This window comes from Agrilus planipennis, unplaced genomic scaffold, assembly GCF_000699045.2.
Source record: "Agrilus planipennis isolate EAB-ADULT unplaced genomic scaffold, Apla_2.0 scaffold212, whole genome shotgun sequence".
Classification (NCBI taxonomy): domain Eukaryota; kingdom Metazoa; phylum Arthropoda; class Insecta; order Coleoptera; family Buprestidae; genus Agrilus; species Agrilus planipennis.
This window is the reverse complement of record NW_020439461.1, coordinates 74,203-90,483: the sequence shown is the minus strand read 5'-3', so window position 1 is coordinate 90,483 and position 16,281 is coordinate 74,203. Positions and strand designations below refer to the sequence as shown.

Below are 16,281 nucleotides of genomic sequence, written 5' to 3'. Positions count from 1 at the left end.
GAATATTTTCGTTTAAATTCTTTAAAAATTTTTATGCTAATGTATTAGGCATAGCGTTATTTATCATAGCAAGGGCATTTTTTGTATGATATTTTCTCGGTATCGTTCTCTCTGTTTCTTCAGTAATTCTCTTACTTTGTTTACCACAGACTGGCTAATAATAACTTGTGAAAGAACTTCTTATCTCTTATGATTCATATACTAGCAAGAGAATGCTGGTAATATTGAAAAGCTAGACAGATACTTGAACTGTAATAATTTAATACTTTTATGGCTTATTATGTATGTATATGCATTAGATACTTTATTTGTTAATAATCCGTTAATTTATTTGCGAGGGTGGTCAATTTTTTATTTATTTATTTTTGGATATAAAAACAGTTATTTAGCGTTATTTTTCCTTAAGTACATAGGTGTATACGTACATTATTTTATTATTTCCTATTCTTCATTTTTTTCTTAGAGTTTAATTGATTGCAAATAGAAAATTGAAAAAAAATTCTTATGTTTTTAAGCGAGTTTTAAAAATATATACTGAAGCTAAACATTAATAAAGCGGAATTTTTTGCAAATATTAGTAAAAATAACCGAAAATTCTACAGATTTTTCTTGCTATATTTAACTACATTTTATCATTTACTTGTAGACATTATTTAACTGCAAGTTTTGTTATTTCTAGGTTCCAAAGTTACCAGAAAACCATCCTTCCGTTTTACAGTTGGTTCGAAAGCAAATTTGTAGTCTTCTTCCGGTTTTTTCGAATGTATTTTAAAGTTCAGTATTATTTTGGCTAAAATCACCTTTAGAAGTAAAACGCTATATGTTTGACCTAAAAAATTGCTTTTTATATTAAATAAATGCATAATTTTCCATTTTCATTACCGATGCATGCCCTGTTGCCGGATGAGAAAGGAATATAACTATACGGATGTCTGGAATTGATTTTTTCCGGCAGGAAGTTGTCAGGATCAAATACATTCGGATTGGTATAATTATTTCGATTTCTTTGAAGATGATATAAGCTAATGGCCATTTTTGTGTCCTTTGGGATTATTTGTCCATCTGTCACAGAAACGGCAAGTATTGTATACGTTTTTATAAAATATTTATAACAATTTTAGACAACAATCATAGGATCAACATGGATTTTGTTTCATCGAGATATCTCAATCTATTTTGATGTTGAGATGAAACAAATCCTAATATTAATATTAAAAAATATTGAAAATCAATTTCATTCAATCCAAACCTAAATCAATATCGTTTAGGGCAACTTTTCCAACCACTGGTGCTGATGGATATAATCTTAATGTTTCTTGAACAACTCGACCCAAATACTCCAGGTCCTTCAACGAATCGTAGGTTATATAGCAATCATCTTTATCCAACTTTGTCACTGTCTCTTCATAAAGTTTATCCTTAATCAACAAACAGTATAAAATCGAATGTTATCCTTGCAATACTAAATCTAAATCTACCTGAACGTTTTTATGTCTACCAAGAAGACACAAGGAGAATCCTAATGCTGTAGTAACTGTATCCTGACCCTAAAAAGAGATTTAAAAAAGCGCAAATGCAAGTAATACATGGTAACAGGTGCAGTTTCAAAATACTTTTAAGATACATACTGCAAAAATAATCGTTATAATTTCATCTTTTATTTCTTTAAGTGAAAAACATGGACCATTTTCATCCCTTGCATCCAAGAGCGTGTCAATAAAGACGGTAAATTTATCCTCATTTTGCTTTCTATTCTTAGATCTTTCGTTAATTATTTGAGAGGTGATATTTTCCATAAAGGCACAATCTTTATTAATTTTCTTTTGGTATCCTAACAGCCAAGTTACGAAATATGGTCTTAGCCAATATTTTAGTACTTTTTCTGCTCCATATTTTGCAAACCTAAAATTCAAAACTTTACGTTTTAAAAATGCTCAATCATTCTAAAAGATGTTTAACGTAATTGATACCATATTTTCAAGTATAATCCTATCGTGTTTGCAATTTAAATTTTTTAAGTAGTATCTTTTGTTTTGACTAATCAAAAGAAGTTTAAACCAATTGAGTATAGCGAAAATTTTATAATAACTCTTTTGAAATTAGTAATAAATAACGGTAACAACAGCTAAAATACCTGTCTACAGAATCCATGATTGCTTTTGCGTCCTTACGTAAATCTTCTTTACTATATCCCAATACAGTTTCTGAAAATAATTGTGACAATTATTGGGTATTTTTAATTATCTATTTACAACGTTTTCAATATTTTTTAAATATAGATGACGCTATGGAAGTCAAAAAGAAATAGGCGAAGGTTTCAGACATGAAGGGCTAATTGGAGTCGTATGGGTAGTAAAGACAGGAGTTAAGAGGGGCAGTGGTAGAGCTAGATTAGATTATTGTTTACAAATAGTAAATAATAAAAGATGTAGGTTGGTCTAGCTTTCGAGAAATGCTAAACTTTTTCCATGTTATGAAGGACTGTGGATACGTGTCCGACTATTCTTGGGGTTAAAGAATGATGATGATTGATGATGATGGTATATTTAGGTTGGAATGAGTATTCTTACTATTAGATAAAAAGTTGCCTGTGTTTATATACACACGGTAGAAATTATACTTCTATTTGCATATTTGTTTATTTCTATGCTCGCGAACGGTTAACTTAGACATTCGAAGAAAAGTACAGATGCGAAACATGGACAGTGGGCGCGGCGGAAAAGAAAAGGTTAGAAGCGTTCGAAATGTGGTTTTATAGGCGAATGATGAGGATAACGTGGATAGAGAAGGTTGGAAATGAAGATATATTAGAAAGAAAAGGAGAACAGAGGAAGTCAATAAAAAATAGGCGAGATAGGTTGGTAGGACACCTTCTCAGACATGAAGGTCTAGTCAGAGATATATTAGAGGCAGAAAGAGGAGTTAGAAGGGATAAAGGTAGACCTAGATTAGATTACTGTTCGCAAATAGTTAAGGATGTGAGTTGTTCTAGCTTGAGTGAAATGCGAAGTTTAGCTCAGGACATGAAAGAGTGGAGGTGCGTGTCCAACCAGTCTGACGATCTTATGATGAATGAAAAATTTATTTAAACAATGTTGACGGTTTGGAGTTGTGCCCGCAGTTTCCATCGTATGCTACCATGCAGTTTCCGTTGCATTTTGCGATGTAACTTCCGTTGTATGATAAAATTTGCTTGCATCATAGCAAAAAAAGCATAACTTAAATAAAGTGCTTTCAGAAAAATGAAAAGTGCGGTAGTTTTTGTGCGAAAAATTATTTTGAAAAATGTATTACCTAGCAAAATATTCATGGAACACATTGACAAATCGTCGCCAATATTAAACTCTCGCCCAGTTTTTTTATTAAGAGTACTAATTAAATTGTCCGTATGTTTATTAAACGAATCGAAAAATTCCTTGACGTTGTTCAGAGTAAGGGAGGCCAGTATAAGCTTTTTATTTCTCTTATATCTTGAATCTAAAATGTGAACTTAGTAGTAAAAGACTTTATAGATATTAATAATACGCTAAATCCCAAAATTCCACATAATTAATTAATATAATAATAATTAATGAGCCTAAACCGCGTTTTTCCACCAGTGGTCTCCACTCTAGAGTCTAGAGTTGAACGCATGTGCTTTAACAGATGCGGATGAGCTTAAGCGTGCAGATGCGGATGAAGGTACAGATCATTAAAATTCAATCAACATATCTGCTAAATATATCCGTATCAGAATGTTCAGATTAGATTAAGAGCGCGGATTTTAAACAGTTTAATTTTGCGGGTACGAGCAATGGTGCGAATATTTAAATTCTTGTGAATCATCTGCAGTTGCGGATGCGGATGCGGACATTCGTTACAACACTAATGGAAACTAACATGAGTTTCTAGTTAAATATTGCACTTTCGGTCTCAAAAGGCTTTTTAGGATTTAGTGTTTTATTTTCCAAAGAATTCCATTATATTTTCTAGTATTATCAAGGATATTAGATACGGTTATTTAAAATAACCAAAGACATAGTATAAATATCGAATTTAAAAATAAAAAACCTGTAACAGACGTGAATAAGCTTTCTCCTACCAATGATTTCCAATACTTATAATCAGGCGACTTATCTATATCCTTTGAGTTTTTCAGGATTATTTCTGCATCTTTTGGATTGTTAATAAAAACCAAATTAAAGGGACCCGACCAAACTTTAACCATGCGGTCATGAAAATTCAATATAATTCTCAATTTGTGTGTCACTTCTGTTAAATTGAAAAAAAATATTTTAGTACGCCAAAAAGTTTACAAAGAGAAAGAGAATGTAAAAACTAAATTGTGAGTGGACACTCGTTTTATTGCTTTATCGGATTTGCTTACCCTCCATCGATCCGATGAATACGGGGAGGTGTCCTATGATAGGATAAGTAGGAGGACTTGGAATATTATCCAATGCTTTCCATTTGCGCTTATGATTAACAGTTATATAAATTATTAAAGTTACCAGACTTGTGAAAAATAACAGTGTAAACATTATTCTCCAATTCAGTGCAAACTTTCTGCTTTTGCTTGATATATATTAGTACGATATGGGAACACTTCTTCAGAAACTGCAGTCGATAAGTAAATGCATTAACATTAAGTTTACGTAATTATTGCACTTAAAGTTATATGTTTATAAACCGAAAATGTTAGACTTTAATGGAAATTAGTTGTATTTTAACTCTTATAGTTATAATTATTCCTTGTTGTCCACTAAAAGTCAGCATTATTCAATTAAATTGGTACTGTTACTATTATAAAATCGTATTGACAAGATAAGTACTAATTGTAAATTTAGTCGTACTGCGTAATAAATTGTCCTGGGTACTTGTTCCAGTTTTCTTGACATACAGGTACAAGGTTCGGGTTCTTTATAAATTTGAAAATTAGTTTACGATTACTCCTACCTTGTAATTTGCCAACCACGGCTTTCTTTCCTAAAAAGTAATTGTTCCTTTTTTCTGCTATTGGCCCTTTTCCCTTTTCACCTTTAGGTTTTGTTGTACAATTTTGACATTTCATTTACTACAGTTAGTTTCAATAAATTACTGACTTTATACTACTTTTATTAATTTTGCTTCGTCCCTATTTTACGTACCTAGGTACACGGAACTCAGTTAAATAAGTAGATACAAACTCGTTTCAAACGGTTAGAGATGTGACCTTGAGGAAAACTGCGCGAATAGAAAGAATTTTCACTAGATGTGATCAGGATAGGAACAGTTTGAACGAAATAAAATATTATTGAATTTGAATTCTGACACGGCACAGCCACAAGTAAAAGGAAGGGGCATATCCCTAACCGTTTGAAATGAGTTTGTACCTTCGTAAGGCACATGTGCAACATATAAAATACTTCAGTTGACCTATACAAAAAAAACTTTTGGGTGTTTAATTCCCACCAGTTAGTAATGCTGGTGGGCGGGTAGTCCCTTCAAACTACGCTGGAAGGTAGGAAGGAAGGCCCTCATCAGCCTCCTTTTAGGAATCGTGGAAATGGGTGGGTGATGGTTCGGATGGGAAAGATGAGACGGACGAAATGATGACAGAAGGAAATGAAAGGTTATCTGTGGAATGTTACTGCCCCAGCATTTGCCTAAGTGATCTAAGGAATCCACAGAAAAATTTGGACCAAGGCAGACGGAACCGGAATCGAACCGGCGTCCTCCCTATTGCTAAGCAATGGTCTAAACCTCTAGGCCATGCCGCTCCGTGAATAGCGTTATAGATATTATATATTTATTACATAATTGCACTGATTCGCATATTTGTTTAAATTAAGACGCGAAAAAATTGTTATTTTGAAACGAATAAAAGTGATTAACTTCTATAAACAAATGGAAATTAAAAACAAGTAGTTTCATGTTTATTTGTGACTTTACTAATATCTATATAATTTATTTGTGCGTGTATTACAAAATTGTGTTCACTAGACATTGTTCCTTGGTTCCAAGACTATGAGAAATCCTTCTTTTCTTGTTAAAGTAACCTCGAAGGATAATCTGTAGTCCTTCTGTGGTACATTAGAATGAATCTTAAAATTCTGTATTATACGCGCTATGAAGACTTTTTGCAACAAACTACTGTAATGTTTTCCTGAAATACCAAACAGGCTATTAGAAACACGAATTTATAAAGGATTTTAAAAATTCACCGAAACAGTTCCTGTTTCCTCCTGAAAATGGGACGAAACTGCAAGGATGCCTCTTTGTAGTCTTTTCTGGTAGAAAATTGTCGGGATTAAATTTTGCGGGATTTTCGAAAATATCAGGGCTGCGATGTAAAGCATAGGTAAGGATAAGGACTTCGGTATTTTTTGGAACTCTTATATCGCCTAATTGGAAATCTTGTGTTGCAACTTTTGGAATAACTGATGCTGGTGGATACAAGCGCCAGGTTTCCTGGAGTACACGGTCCATGTACTCAAATCTTTTAATATCTTCGTAAGTAATAGGTCTAGTCATATCATCTCCCAGTACAAAAGTCACTTCTTGATATAGTTTTTCCTAAATGAAAATAGAAAACCATAAATTACAAGCATAAAAAGGTAAGTCAATCAAGGAATTAGTCAACTCCATCGTATTCTTTGTTAACAGATTCAAGTTTATGTGTAGGGATTTAGAATTACTCCACCACCAGTACAGCCCATTTCAATTTGTTTGAATTGTGACCTTAAAGAAATATGCGCGAAGATAGAAAGAATACGCACTAGGCGTGAGCAAGACAGAAATAGTCGGAACAAGCTTGAACGAGCAGAGCTCACTATGGGCGGTCTTAAGAGATCGGCTAGAACTGTACAGTACTAGACGAAAATGTTTAGCAATTTCTTAAAACAAAAATGTATATAAATTAACAATAGAAAAGAAAGTAAAAGTTTTGTAGATGTGTAGAACGTTAAGTTAATTCACTTGGCTAAATATGCTTTTAAATAAAGCATATTCTTAAATTTTAACGAGGCAGTTTAAATAATTTTGCAAATGGTACTGTACACTATTGTCTAGCTCTCGCTCGATGATCGGTGAAGTAATGAGCTACGCAGACAAATATGATTAAATTTGGAATTATGCTACGGCGCATCCTAATGAAGGGAAAGGTCATATCTCCAACTTCTTGAAACGAACAGTATATAGTGTGACTGTGGAATTAGGATATGCCAACTTTTTAGTACGCTAGGACAGTTCTAGGACCAAAGAATATGTTTTCAAAATAAAAAAGCATCACCCTTATACTGTACCTGAACATCTTTATCGAGACCCAACAATGATAAGCAAAAGCCGAGTGAACTTAACGTTGTAGTGTGCCCCTAGAAGAGAACCCATAATCAGTGGTAAATCACCCCAGATGGAGTATCTATTATCATTAATACTTACTGCAATAAGCATTGTTTTTAATTCATTTTTTATGTCAATGTCTGAAAATGGTGATCCATCGTCAAGTTTAGCCTCAAAGAGCTGATCCACGAAAACATTGTCTATTTGGCCCTGTTTGTAACTATTTTTTCTTTCCCTTATAACACGGGTAACGATTTCATCAAATACGTCTTTATATTTTTCACATTGCTTCTCTTTTCCCGACATATAATATAATAAATCAGGCATCAACCAAATTTTGTTCATCCTTTCTGTTGCAATGTGAGCGAGTCTTGAACCAAAAGCAATTTAAATTTTTTGATGATTGCAGGTAGTGATGTACAAAGCAAGATTTCTTGTCTTGTCAATTTTTTGCTGGCTTCATTTTTGTTCTGCTGGCCAGAGTCTTGCTATTTCTTGTTCTTGGCGATTTGGGGAAACACTGGGGAGTCTCCAAATCTGATTTACCTAAATTCGACGTCAAAACTTGTTTGCTTTAGTCCATTTTGAAACATTGTATACTTGAACTCAGAGAGCAAGTAGTTCTGGCTTCTTGATAAGTTTTTGACAAGAAATCTTGCCCTTGCTAAGAAAAATTCTTGCTTTGTATTGTTTTTGCTCAGAAATTCCTGGTCCTGTTTATGCAGCAAGAACAAGATAAGAACATAAAAGCAAGACAAGAACAAGAAGTTCGTGAAACACTAGTTGTAGACGATAAATATTGAAATACAATTTTATTTTATTTATTTTAAAATAATGCTAATGTATAATGATGAGGATGCCGTGGACAGAAAACGTTAGAAATGAGAAGATACTAAAAAAAGTAGAAGATTGGAAGGCGGTATGGAAGTCAATAAGAAATAGACGAGATAGGCTGGTAGAACACAGGAAGTTTAGAAACAGGAGTTAAAAAGAGCAGAGGTAGACTTAGATAAGATTACTGTTCGCAATTAGTTAAGGATGTGGGATGTTCTAGTTTTAGGGAAATGCGAAGACTTACTTTTCTATTAAATCAGAAAATGTCAGGGTATCTTTGGCCAAATACTCTTTGTTTACTCCAACTACAGTGGCTGTAAGCAATTTACGAAATAAAATTGTTGTTTGGTTGCAGAAACTATTTCCATATTTATTATTTGGTTAAGTACCTGCTAAAGATGCCATAACAGCATTTCCAATGTCGTATTTTGCGTCAAATTCTTGTCCAACTTTTCCTTTAAATGCCTGAACTAAATCCTCTGCTTGGTTATTAAAATGGTCTGTAATATTTTTCAAATTTTTCAGTTGAAACCAAGGTAAGGAAATTTTTTTGTGTTGTCGAAACTTCGGACCTGGAATTGTTATTTCAAGAAAATAAAGGATCGTTATAATTTCGCCCTGTTTTCAAATGGAATATTTTGTTGACGGGATACTTATTTTTGTTATAAATAATCGCCATGAGAACTAATTACCCACCGAAAGGCATGGTTAGACTTGTAGGACCTGAAATATTCCTTAATATTTTATAGAAATGGGGCTTGTCAAGTTCTTTTGTATTTTTGAATACCATCTCAATATCGTAAGGGTTAAATACATATAAAGTGAAATAAGGCCCTTTCCAAACTCCGTATCTTTTAGGGTTTCTTTCACACATATGTATAGTTTTCATAGTAATATCTGAAAGCCCATTTGTATCATTTGGTATAAAAATATGTAGCAAAAACTTGCTCACCCTCTACAGTTCCTGAGAACAAAAATAAATTTCCAAAGAAGGGATGGAGGAGTGGACATTTTACACTCTTAGCCAAATTTCTAAAATTTATATAATTTTTAATGTACCAATACGATATAAAACTGATCGTAGAAAAAAGTAGGATTGCAGCAATCATTTTGGTACTACACTATATTGAGGTTTTATACTGACTTATTTAAATTTTTATATAAAATAATGTTTTATAGAAAAAAACAGAAGTAAAATCAATTTTAAAAGCGTATTACGTATTATTAGCAGAGATACTACTTAATTTTAATCGTTTTGTTTTGTATTCATTATCGGTTTACAATGGCAATTTTAAAGAGTCAGTATTTCGGAAAAACGATTACATGTTTGCTTTAGCACTTATCATTAACGACAATTATTGTCCTTGTTCTGTTATTAATTAAACTCACGTGTCTGTGTTCCAACAAAGTTTATAGTTCATGTAAGCTTGTACTTGTAATTTATGAACAATGCAACTGGTTAAATAATGATGTTGGAAAAAGAATATCTTTTGTTGGAAAAGAAAATAAATATCATTTACCTATATCATATGTGAAAAAGAAAACTTTCAACGGCTGTGATATAGTCCCTCGGTGGCGTCTTCTTTAGGCTGCGGCAGATCGTCCAGCTCGTGGCACCAGCTCAATCCAAACGTAATTCAGGCAAGGTGACGTTGAAGGTTGGGTAGCCTTTCAGCTAGTGTAAGTAATAGTTATGGTAATAGTTTCACTGAAGAGGAGTGACAGGTAGTTAGCCAGGGAGAAGGATCTCCTCTGATTTCTCTCGAAACTTTTAAAACTTTTGGGTGTTTTATTCCCACTAGCCACTAATGCTGGTGGGCGGGCAGTCCCTCCGGACTACGTCAGAAGGTAGGGCCGAAGGTCCTCTTCAGCCTCTTTTCAGGAATCGTGGGAATGGGTGGGTGGTGGTTCGGGTGAGAAAGATGAGACGGACGAAATGAAGACAGAAGTGAATGAAAGATTATCTGTGGAATATTACTGCCTCAACATTTGCCTAAGTGATTCAAGGGAACTATAGAAAAACTTAGACCAAGGCAGACGGACCCGGAATCGAACTGGCGTCCTCCGTAATGCCAAACAATAGTCTAAATCTCTAGGCCATGGCGCTCGGTAATTTCTCTCTCGTGTTCTGTCGTCTCATCGTATGATTTCTGGAGCTCGTATCGGCGGATGTCGTATTGGACGACCTTCATGATTAGTAATTAAGAAGAATGATCGAGGAAATGCAAATATTATATAACAGGTTCATGTAAGTGGCTATTGAAAATAAGTTAATAAAATTACTAATATCATACAGTACGATTTCTTTTATGTTTTCGTGGAAGAGGGGAAATCTTCAAAAGGCACCCAGCCGTCCGTACGACTGGGTTAACTCCTAGGAGCGCCATAGTACCTACGAGTTTGATCCATGTGGACTATTTCTAAGAATTCTAATTCTTTCAGGACATCTGCAACAATCGCAGCAGTCAATAAAGTTTCTGAAAATCGAACTGTATTGCTATAAAAGTATTAGATTTTTGAAAATCGCAGCTATCAATCAACTCAACGTGGACTATTTTCGAAGATCGGCCATCTTGTTATGATTATATAACGTATGTAGCAGCCGTCGCGGATATCCCCGATTCACTTATGATCTGCCTGTGGATTAGACGATGATCCGGTATCAATAACTATGCAAATAATAAGTTGGGACAAATGTTACTTATTGTCCAAGTTTGCACACAATATTCATTAAACACCACTGAGAGAATCACAAGTGAAGTATTTAGAATAGTAGTATGGGAAAATAAATCTTATATTTGACATCAAAGGAATAGAGGTAACAGTGAATTCTTCGTAAAATAGACGTTATAAAGAAATTATTCCAACGAATGACGGCGTAATAAGGTACATAGGGAAACATCAGCAAGGGTTAAACGGGGAAGTAGTGACAGGATTGGGAAAATGGTTTCGTAAGTGAGTGTTTTATTGGGAAAATGAGACGGTAGGGCATTTACTAGAAGAAAACTATAAACAACACATTCACCAATTTATTAATTTAAAATGATGAATAGTTTCGTCTAAATCGATAATATATATAATAATAAAATCTTTTAGACTTATAGCTATTCAGCGTTTTTATTCCTTTCATACAATGTTAGACGGAATCCATCTTTCCTCTTGAGGGTTGTTTGAAGAGACAACACAAAATGTTTTTCTTCCCTTTCTGAGTGAACTTCAAAATTTCGAATAATTGAGGCAAGTGCTAGTTTGACCAGTAGATGCGCATACTTTTGTCCTGGAAATCAATAAACTCCAAAATCAACAAAAAAAAACTTAACGTGTTGTAAAAAGCATGTATCTTACCAACACATGTTCTATATCCTGCTGAAAAGGGAATGAAACTGCAGGGATGCCTACGATTAACTTTTTCCGGGAGAAAATTATCCGGATTGAAGGTGTAAGGGTTGGGGTATATGTCAGCGTTGCGGTGCAAGAAAAAAATCATAATCGCGATCGTTGTATTTTTCGGCAAGACACAATTTTCTAAAAAAATCGGTTGTCTGTAAAGTCGGTTTACTGACGATAATTGAACGTGACAACGTCATAAGAAAATACTGATGGAATGGTTTCATTTTTCAAAAGAAAATTTTAATTTTATTTGTTTGATAGATATTTTGTATGGATATAGAGAAGGAGGTAAATGGAAATGTATTATTGTATAGCAGCTGTCCACGCGGAAGCATCGCTCACTCAAGTAGGAGAGAGACAGATGTCGAACGCTGCCGAACGCGAAGGCCGATTGTGCCTCTTTATCGCTCGTTCCGCGCTCTCGCTTGCACTTCAAGCCTTAAATGGAACGCCTCAGAGCGAGGTAACGCCGCATGAGTCATGTTTTTTCGTGCTGCAGCCGGCTCGATCGAATTATAAGACGTTGTCACGTCAAAAATAATCACTTGATTCTAACCAAGACCTTATTGTTTTACCTTATGAAGTAGATAGGTAGTCATCATGTTAACTAGCATCTGCTAAAATGAGTCAGTATTCTGTGGGAGCTGTTCAGGATTCCAAATTCGAAGTCACGATCCACTCCTGACAATTTCCACAGAATGCTGACAAAGAACATTGAATTTAGTACACACCTAACTGAACATCTTCTGTCGTTTTCTTCGCTATAACGGGTGCTGGTGGGTACAACCTCCAGGTTTCTTGGATAACCCGATCTAAATATTCCATTTTTTTGACTTCATCGTAACCTATATAAGAGGTGGGGTCGCTACCAGCCACCGAGATAACTTCATCGTATACATTTTTCTAAAATTCGACAATTAATGAGCAAATGAACCTTTGCTAACAGACTGGGAAGACTTGGCTTCTATACTTAATTCAATTTTTCGTTTATGATCACGTTAGACAGCTTCAGAGCTTTCCTGATGGTAATTGTAGGTTGTTACTTAACAACTAACAAGTCCTGAAGGTGCCTATGTAATCTATTGATTTGATGATATATCAGTGTACTACACGGTATAAACTCGGAAGCCAAAACTTCACAGTCAACTACACCTGCGAAAATGTACAAAACTTATTGTAAAAAGAGATGAAAATGAGGTAATAAATGGGGATGAGGGAGAAAATATAATAGGGGCTAAGGTGTAGGAAGGATTGTTAGTAGTTACAAACTGTGAATGAATTTACTTGAATTTCCTTGTACAATCCCAAGATGCACAATGCGAAACAAATCGAGGAAGTTGTTGTATCCTGACCCTGAAAGGATTCCAAATTGTTGGACAAACGAATAATTAATTATCTTCATATATTCTAAAACGTAGATGATTTACTTACAGCAAAAAGAAAAGTGACCACTTCATCTTTAATGCTGTTGTTACATAATGGTAGACCGTCGTCATCTTTGGCTGACAGAAGGGAATCGAGAAAAACTGACCAGTTTTTATTGTTCGCGTTAAAATCGTATTTATTTATGTTGCCACTGTTGTTTTTTTGTCGTTCGTCTATAACCCGATTTGCTATTTCGTTAATAACTTTCAAATATTTGTCCTGATTCTTTTTGCGATTTGTAAAATTAAAAATAAAATCGGGACGCAACCAGAATTTGAACATGCGCTCGGTCGCAATTTTGCCGAGCCTGAAAAATTAAACCAATAACATCGATCGCATATTTTCTCGATGTCGTACTAGGTGTTTGTAGAAAGCTTGTTTACTTACCTATCTGCCGCGTAACCATATTTTATGGCGTCTTTTTCCAATGTTTCTTTGTTCAAACCTAGAACAGTTTCTGAAACACAAAAAATCTTTAGTATTTAGTATCATCCTGCAGAGCAGTCTTAGCAACTAACAAGGAGGACCTAGAGATAGCTTTAAATAAAATGGAAGCGGTTCTGACAGATCAGTACTGTATGAAAATAAATAAAAGTAAAAAAGTGAAGAAAAAGTAGGGAAAGGGCGAATATAAAGATAGGAGACGAAAAATTAGAAGAAGTGTCTCATTTTAGATACCTAGGAAGTCAGATAAGTCAGGATGGAAGGAGTAGTAGGGATATAAAGCAGAGGATAGCGCAGGGTCGAGTAGCCTTTAATAAAAAGAAATCACTTCTATGCTCGCGAACGGTTAATCTAGAAATTCGAAAAAGATTGTTATAGGTGTATGTTTGGAGCACGGCATTGTACGGGTGTGAAACATGGACAGTGGGCGCGGCGGAAAAGAAAAGGTTAGAAGCGTACGAAATGTGGTGTTATAGGCGGATGATGAGAATATCGTGAGTAGAAAAGGTTAGAAATGAAGAGGTATTGGAAAGAATAGGAGAACAGAGGACTCTATGGAAGTCAATAAAAAATAGGAGATATAGGTTGGTAGGACACCTTCTTAGGCATGAAGGTCTAGTCAGAGACATATTAGAGGCAGAAACAGGAGTTAGGAGGGGTAGAGGTAGACCTAGATTAGATTACTGTTCGCAAATAGTTAAGGATGTAGGCTGTTCTAGTTTTAGGGAAATGCGAAGTTTAGCTCAGGATAGGAAAGAGTGGAGGTACGTGTCCAACCAGTTTTAGGACTGACGACCTTATGATGATGATCATCCTGCAGCGCTGGCTTTGGAATTGATTACAGTACGTAAATATTGTATAACAAAATTAAGTACTCTGCCTACTTACCCATTAAAATATTCATTGTATATGTCGCAATAATTGAATGTACATCAAATTCATCATTGGTATGATTTTTAAGAATTTTTATCAAATCCGCTGTTTGGACATTGAAGACTTCAAAAAAACCTTTCAGGTTGCTGAGTTGAAATGCAGGAGCTATAAGCCTTTTGTTTTGCCTAAATTTATTACCTGCAAATGGTAATTGAGGAAAACTTCGTAGGTGATTTATTTATACAGTACAGTTACACAATAGATTTCGCTTATAACTACACCTGGTATAACAACATGATAGCGGATAGATCCCAACAGGAATAATACATTTTATACGTCATGTTACCTACCCTTTTCTATTGGAAACATAGCGTACATATAAACCACATTTCATTTCATCAAATTCAAGTTCCTTAAAGGTCGTTATAAGCGATTTCTATTGTTTACCGTATATGTATTGTAATTTTGTTTTCAAACAGACCTCCTGGAATTGTCAGTAAACCTTCTCCAAGGAACGGTCTCCAAAAGGAGTAATCATCCGCTTTTACTACATTTTTCGTGGATTTCAAAACAATTTCAATATCCTTTGGATCAAATAATAACACTTTGTAACTTGTTCCTATCCAAAGCCCTATCATTCGTGTGTATGTTCTTATTAGTATACTTAATCGGCGAGTAATTTCTATAAAATAAAATTGTGAATCGAAATTACAACTTTTCAAGCGTAGTCTTCCAGATGAGCCCTAAGGAACTAACATGCGTATTTTTGAGATAGTCAGATTCTCATTTAAAAATGTCAATTTTTTTATGTTTTATTACAATAACGTGCTTAGGTACAGGTAAATTAATAAGTAATAACTTAGTATTCTTAAAGACAAAAGTTCTACTTACGCTCAGTATTTCCCCAAAATAAAAAAGCGTTCCCTATAAGGGGATATCCCGGTGGTCCCGGTATTTTTTTGGCCAAATTCCACTCGTGTTCATGGTCTTTCATGTACCAACACGTCAAAAATACAATTACCCATATTAAAACAATGGGAAAAAACATCTTCAATCACTGTCATGAAAAAAATACTACTAAAATTCATCATTGATTGTGAAGAAAAAGGTCTCGTTCTAGGTACATATTCCCTTTGCAAATATATACATTGCACTAATTATTACATGGAGTATTTGCCTAATTAAAACTAAACAAGAAAAATGCATTACATCTGACATTTTTCGGGCAAGGTAGGTCAACATTTGTCAAGGAGAAATCAGCAAACTAAATATGCTTTCCTAAGCATCTCAAGGGTAATTACATCTAAATCTTCTACGCAAGTAAGTCTCTAGTCTGAGTACATTTCTTTGTAAAGTTTGTCATATAAAAGGGATTATAAACTTACCTGCCTTTACAATACTTTTGGGGTCAGAGATAGAAGCTGTGTTTTTCTAAATTGGAGATAATAATGAATCTGCTTATTTTGATATAAAAAAGTAATTTGAAATTTTTAAACAATAGCCATGCATATCAGTAATGTCTAATTGTTTGTCGTATATTCTGGATATCAAAACTTAATAATGTATTGTTTAAGTTTATCCTTTGGACACTGTAAGTTGGCGTTATTTTGCACAGCTATTAATTACTATTTTCGAAACCTATTAATTAAAATTAAAAATTTTGATAAGGTGCGCGCTTTAGTCAACAAAAGGTTTACTATTTACATGCTACCGTGGATGTGTATATATTCGAGAAGTTTAAATAGTTAATTATAGCAGAAAAAGTTCATTTCTAGGATTCCCCCACTTCAGTATTATTTTGCATTTTTGTTTTTTTTATATATCTTTCATTTTCAATGTAAAATGATAAAAAAACTTACGCTTTAAGTAAAAATTATACGCAATAGTTTTTGTTTAAAGATACAATTGTCCTGTTAAAGCATTAATAGCAGGCTAATTTCATTAGCAAAAGAAAATTTTGCCTACGCGAATATTAATCATACAGGTAAGTCCAACAAAATACATTTAATATTAGTA

General features: G+C 34.1%; 2 protein-coding genes across 2 annotated transcripts; both read right to left on the bottom strand.

Annotated features, from left to right (window-relative positions):
- Positions 1–330: 330 nt before the first annotated feature.
- On the bottom strand, positions 331–5,453 carry LOC108741487 (cytochrome P450 4C1-like). The gene is made up of 9 exons (XM_025979038.1): positions 4,367–5,453; positions 4,051–4,251; positions 3,295–3,477; positions 2,135–2,204; positions 1,629–1,902; positions 1,479–1,547; positions 1,250–1,418; positions 883–1,062; positions 331–829 (listed from the first exon to the last, which is right to left on the bottom strand). The coding sequence occupies exons 1-9, from the start codon at positions 4,518–4,520 to the stop codon at positions 654–656; spliced, it is 1,476 nt and encodes a 491-aa protein (XP_025834823.1). The 5' UTR covers positions 4,521–5,453; the 3' UTR covers positions 331–653.
- A 419-nt stretch (positions 5,454–5,872) lies between these two features.
- Positions 5,873–15,748, bottom strand: LOC108741485. Its single transcript, XM_025979042.1, has 19 exons — positions 15,651–15,748; positions 15,157–15,322; positions 14,747–14,947; positions 14,281–14,463; positions 13,336–13,405; positions 12,955–13,255; positions 12,808–12,876; positions 12,255–12,426; positions 11,479–11,658; positions 11,239–11,410; positions 11,130–11,139; positions 9,086–9,254; positions 8,830–9,030; positions 8,523–8,705; positions 8,378–8,447; positions 7,399–7,669; positions 7,263–7,331; positions 6,183–6,534; positions 5,873–6,124 (listed from the first exon to the last, which is right to left on the bottom strand). The coding sequence occupies exons 2-19, from the start codon at positions 15,311–15,313 to the stop codon at positions 5,958–5,960; spliced, it is 2,997 nt and encodes a 998-aa protein (XP_025834827.1). The 5' UTR covers positions 15,314–15,322; positions 15,651–15,748; the 3' UTR covers positions 5,873–5,957.
- Between the last annotated feature and the right edge of the window lie 533 nt (positions 15,749–16,281).

What these genes read in the sequence shown, in the direction of transcription:
- LOC108741485 (XM_025979042.1), bottom strand. Translation starts at nt 15,313, where the DNA reads ATGTTTTTTCCCATTGTTTTAATATGGGTAATTGTATTTTTGACGTGT. An exon ending in TACAATGAATATTTTAATGG is followed by an intron (nt 13,406 to 14,280) that starts GTAAGTAGGCAG and finishes TTTGTGTTTCAG; the next exon opens with AAACTGTTCTAGGTTTGAAC. An exon ending in TAAAAACAATGCTTATTGCA is followed by an intron (nt 7,332 to 7,398) that starts GTAAGTATTAAT and finishes GTTCTCTTCTAG; the next exon opens with GGGCACACTACAACGTTAAG.
- LOC108741487 (XM_025979038.1), bottom strand. Translation starts at nt 4,520, where the DNA reads ATGTTTACACTGTTATTTTTCACAAGTCTGGTAACTTTAATAATTTAT. An exon ending in CTTATTCACGTCTGTTACAG is followed by an intron (nt 3,478 to 4,050) that starts GTTTTTTATTTT and finishes TTCACATTTTAG; the next exon opens with ATTCAAGATATAAGAGAAAT. An exon ending in TTATAACGATTATTTTTGCA is followed by an intron (nt 1,548 to 1,628) that starts GTATGTATCTTA and finishes ATCTCTTTTTAG; the next exon opens with GGTCAGGATACAGTTACTAC.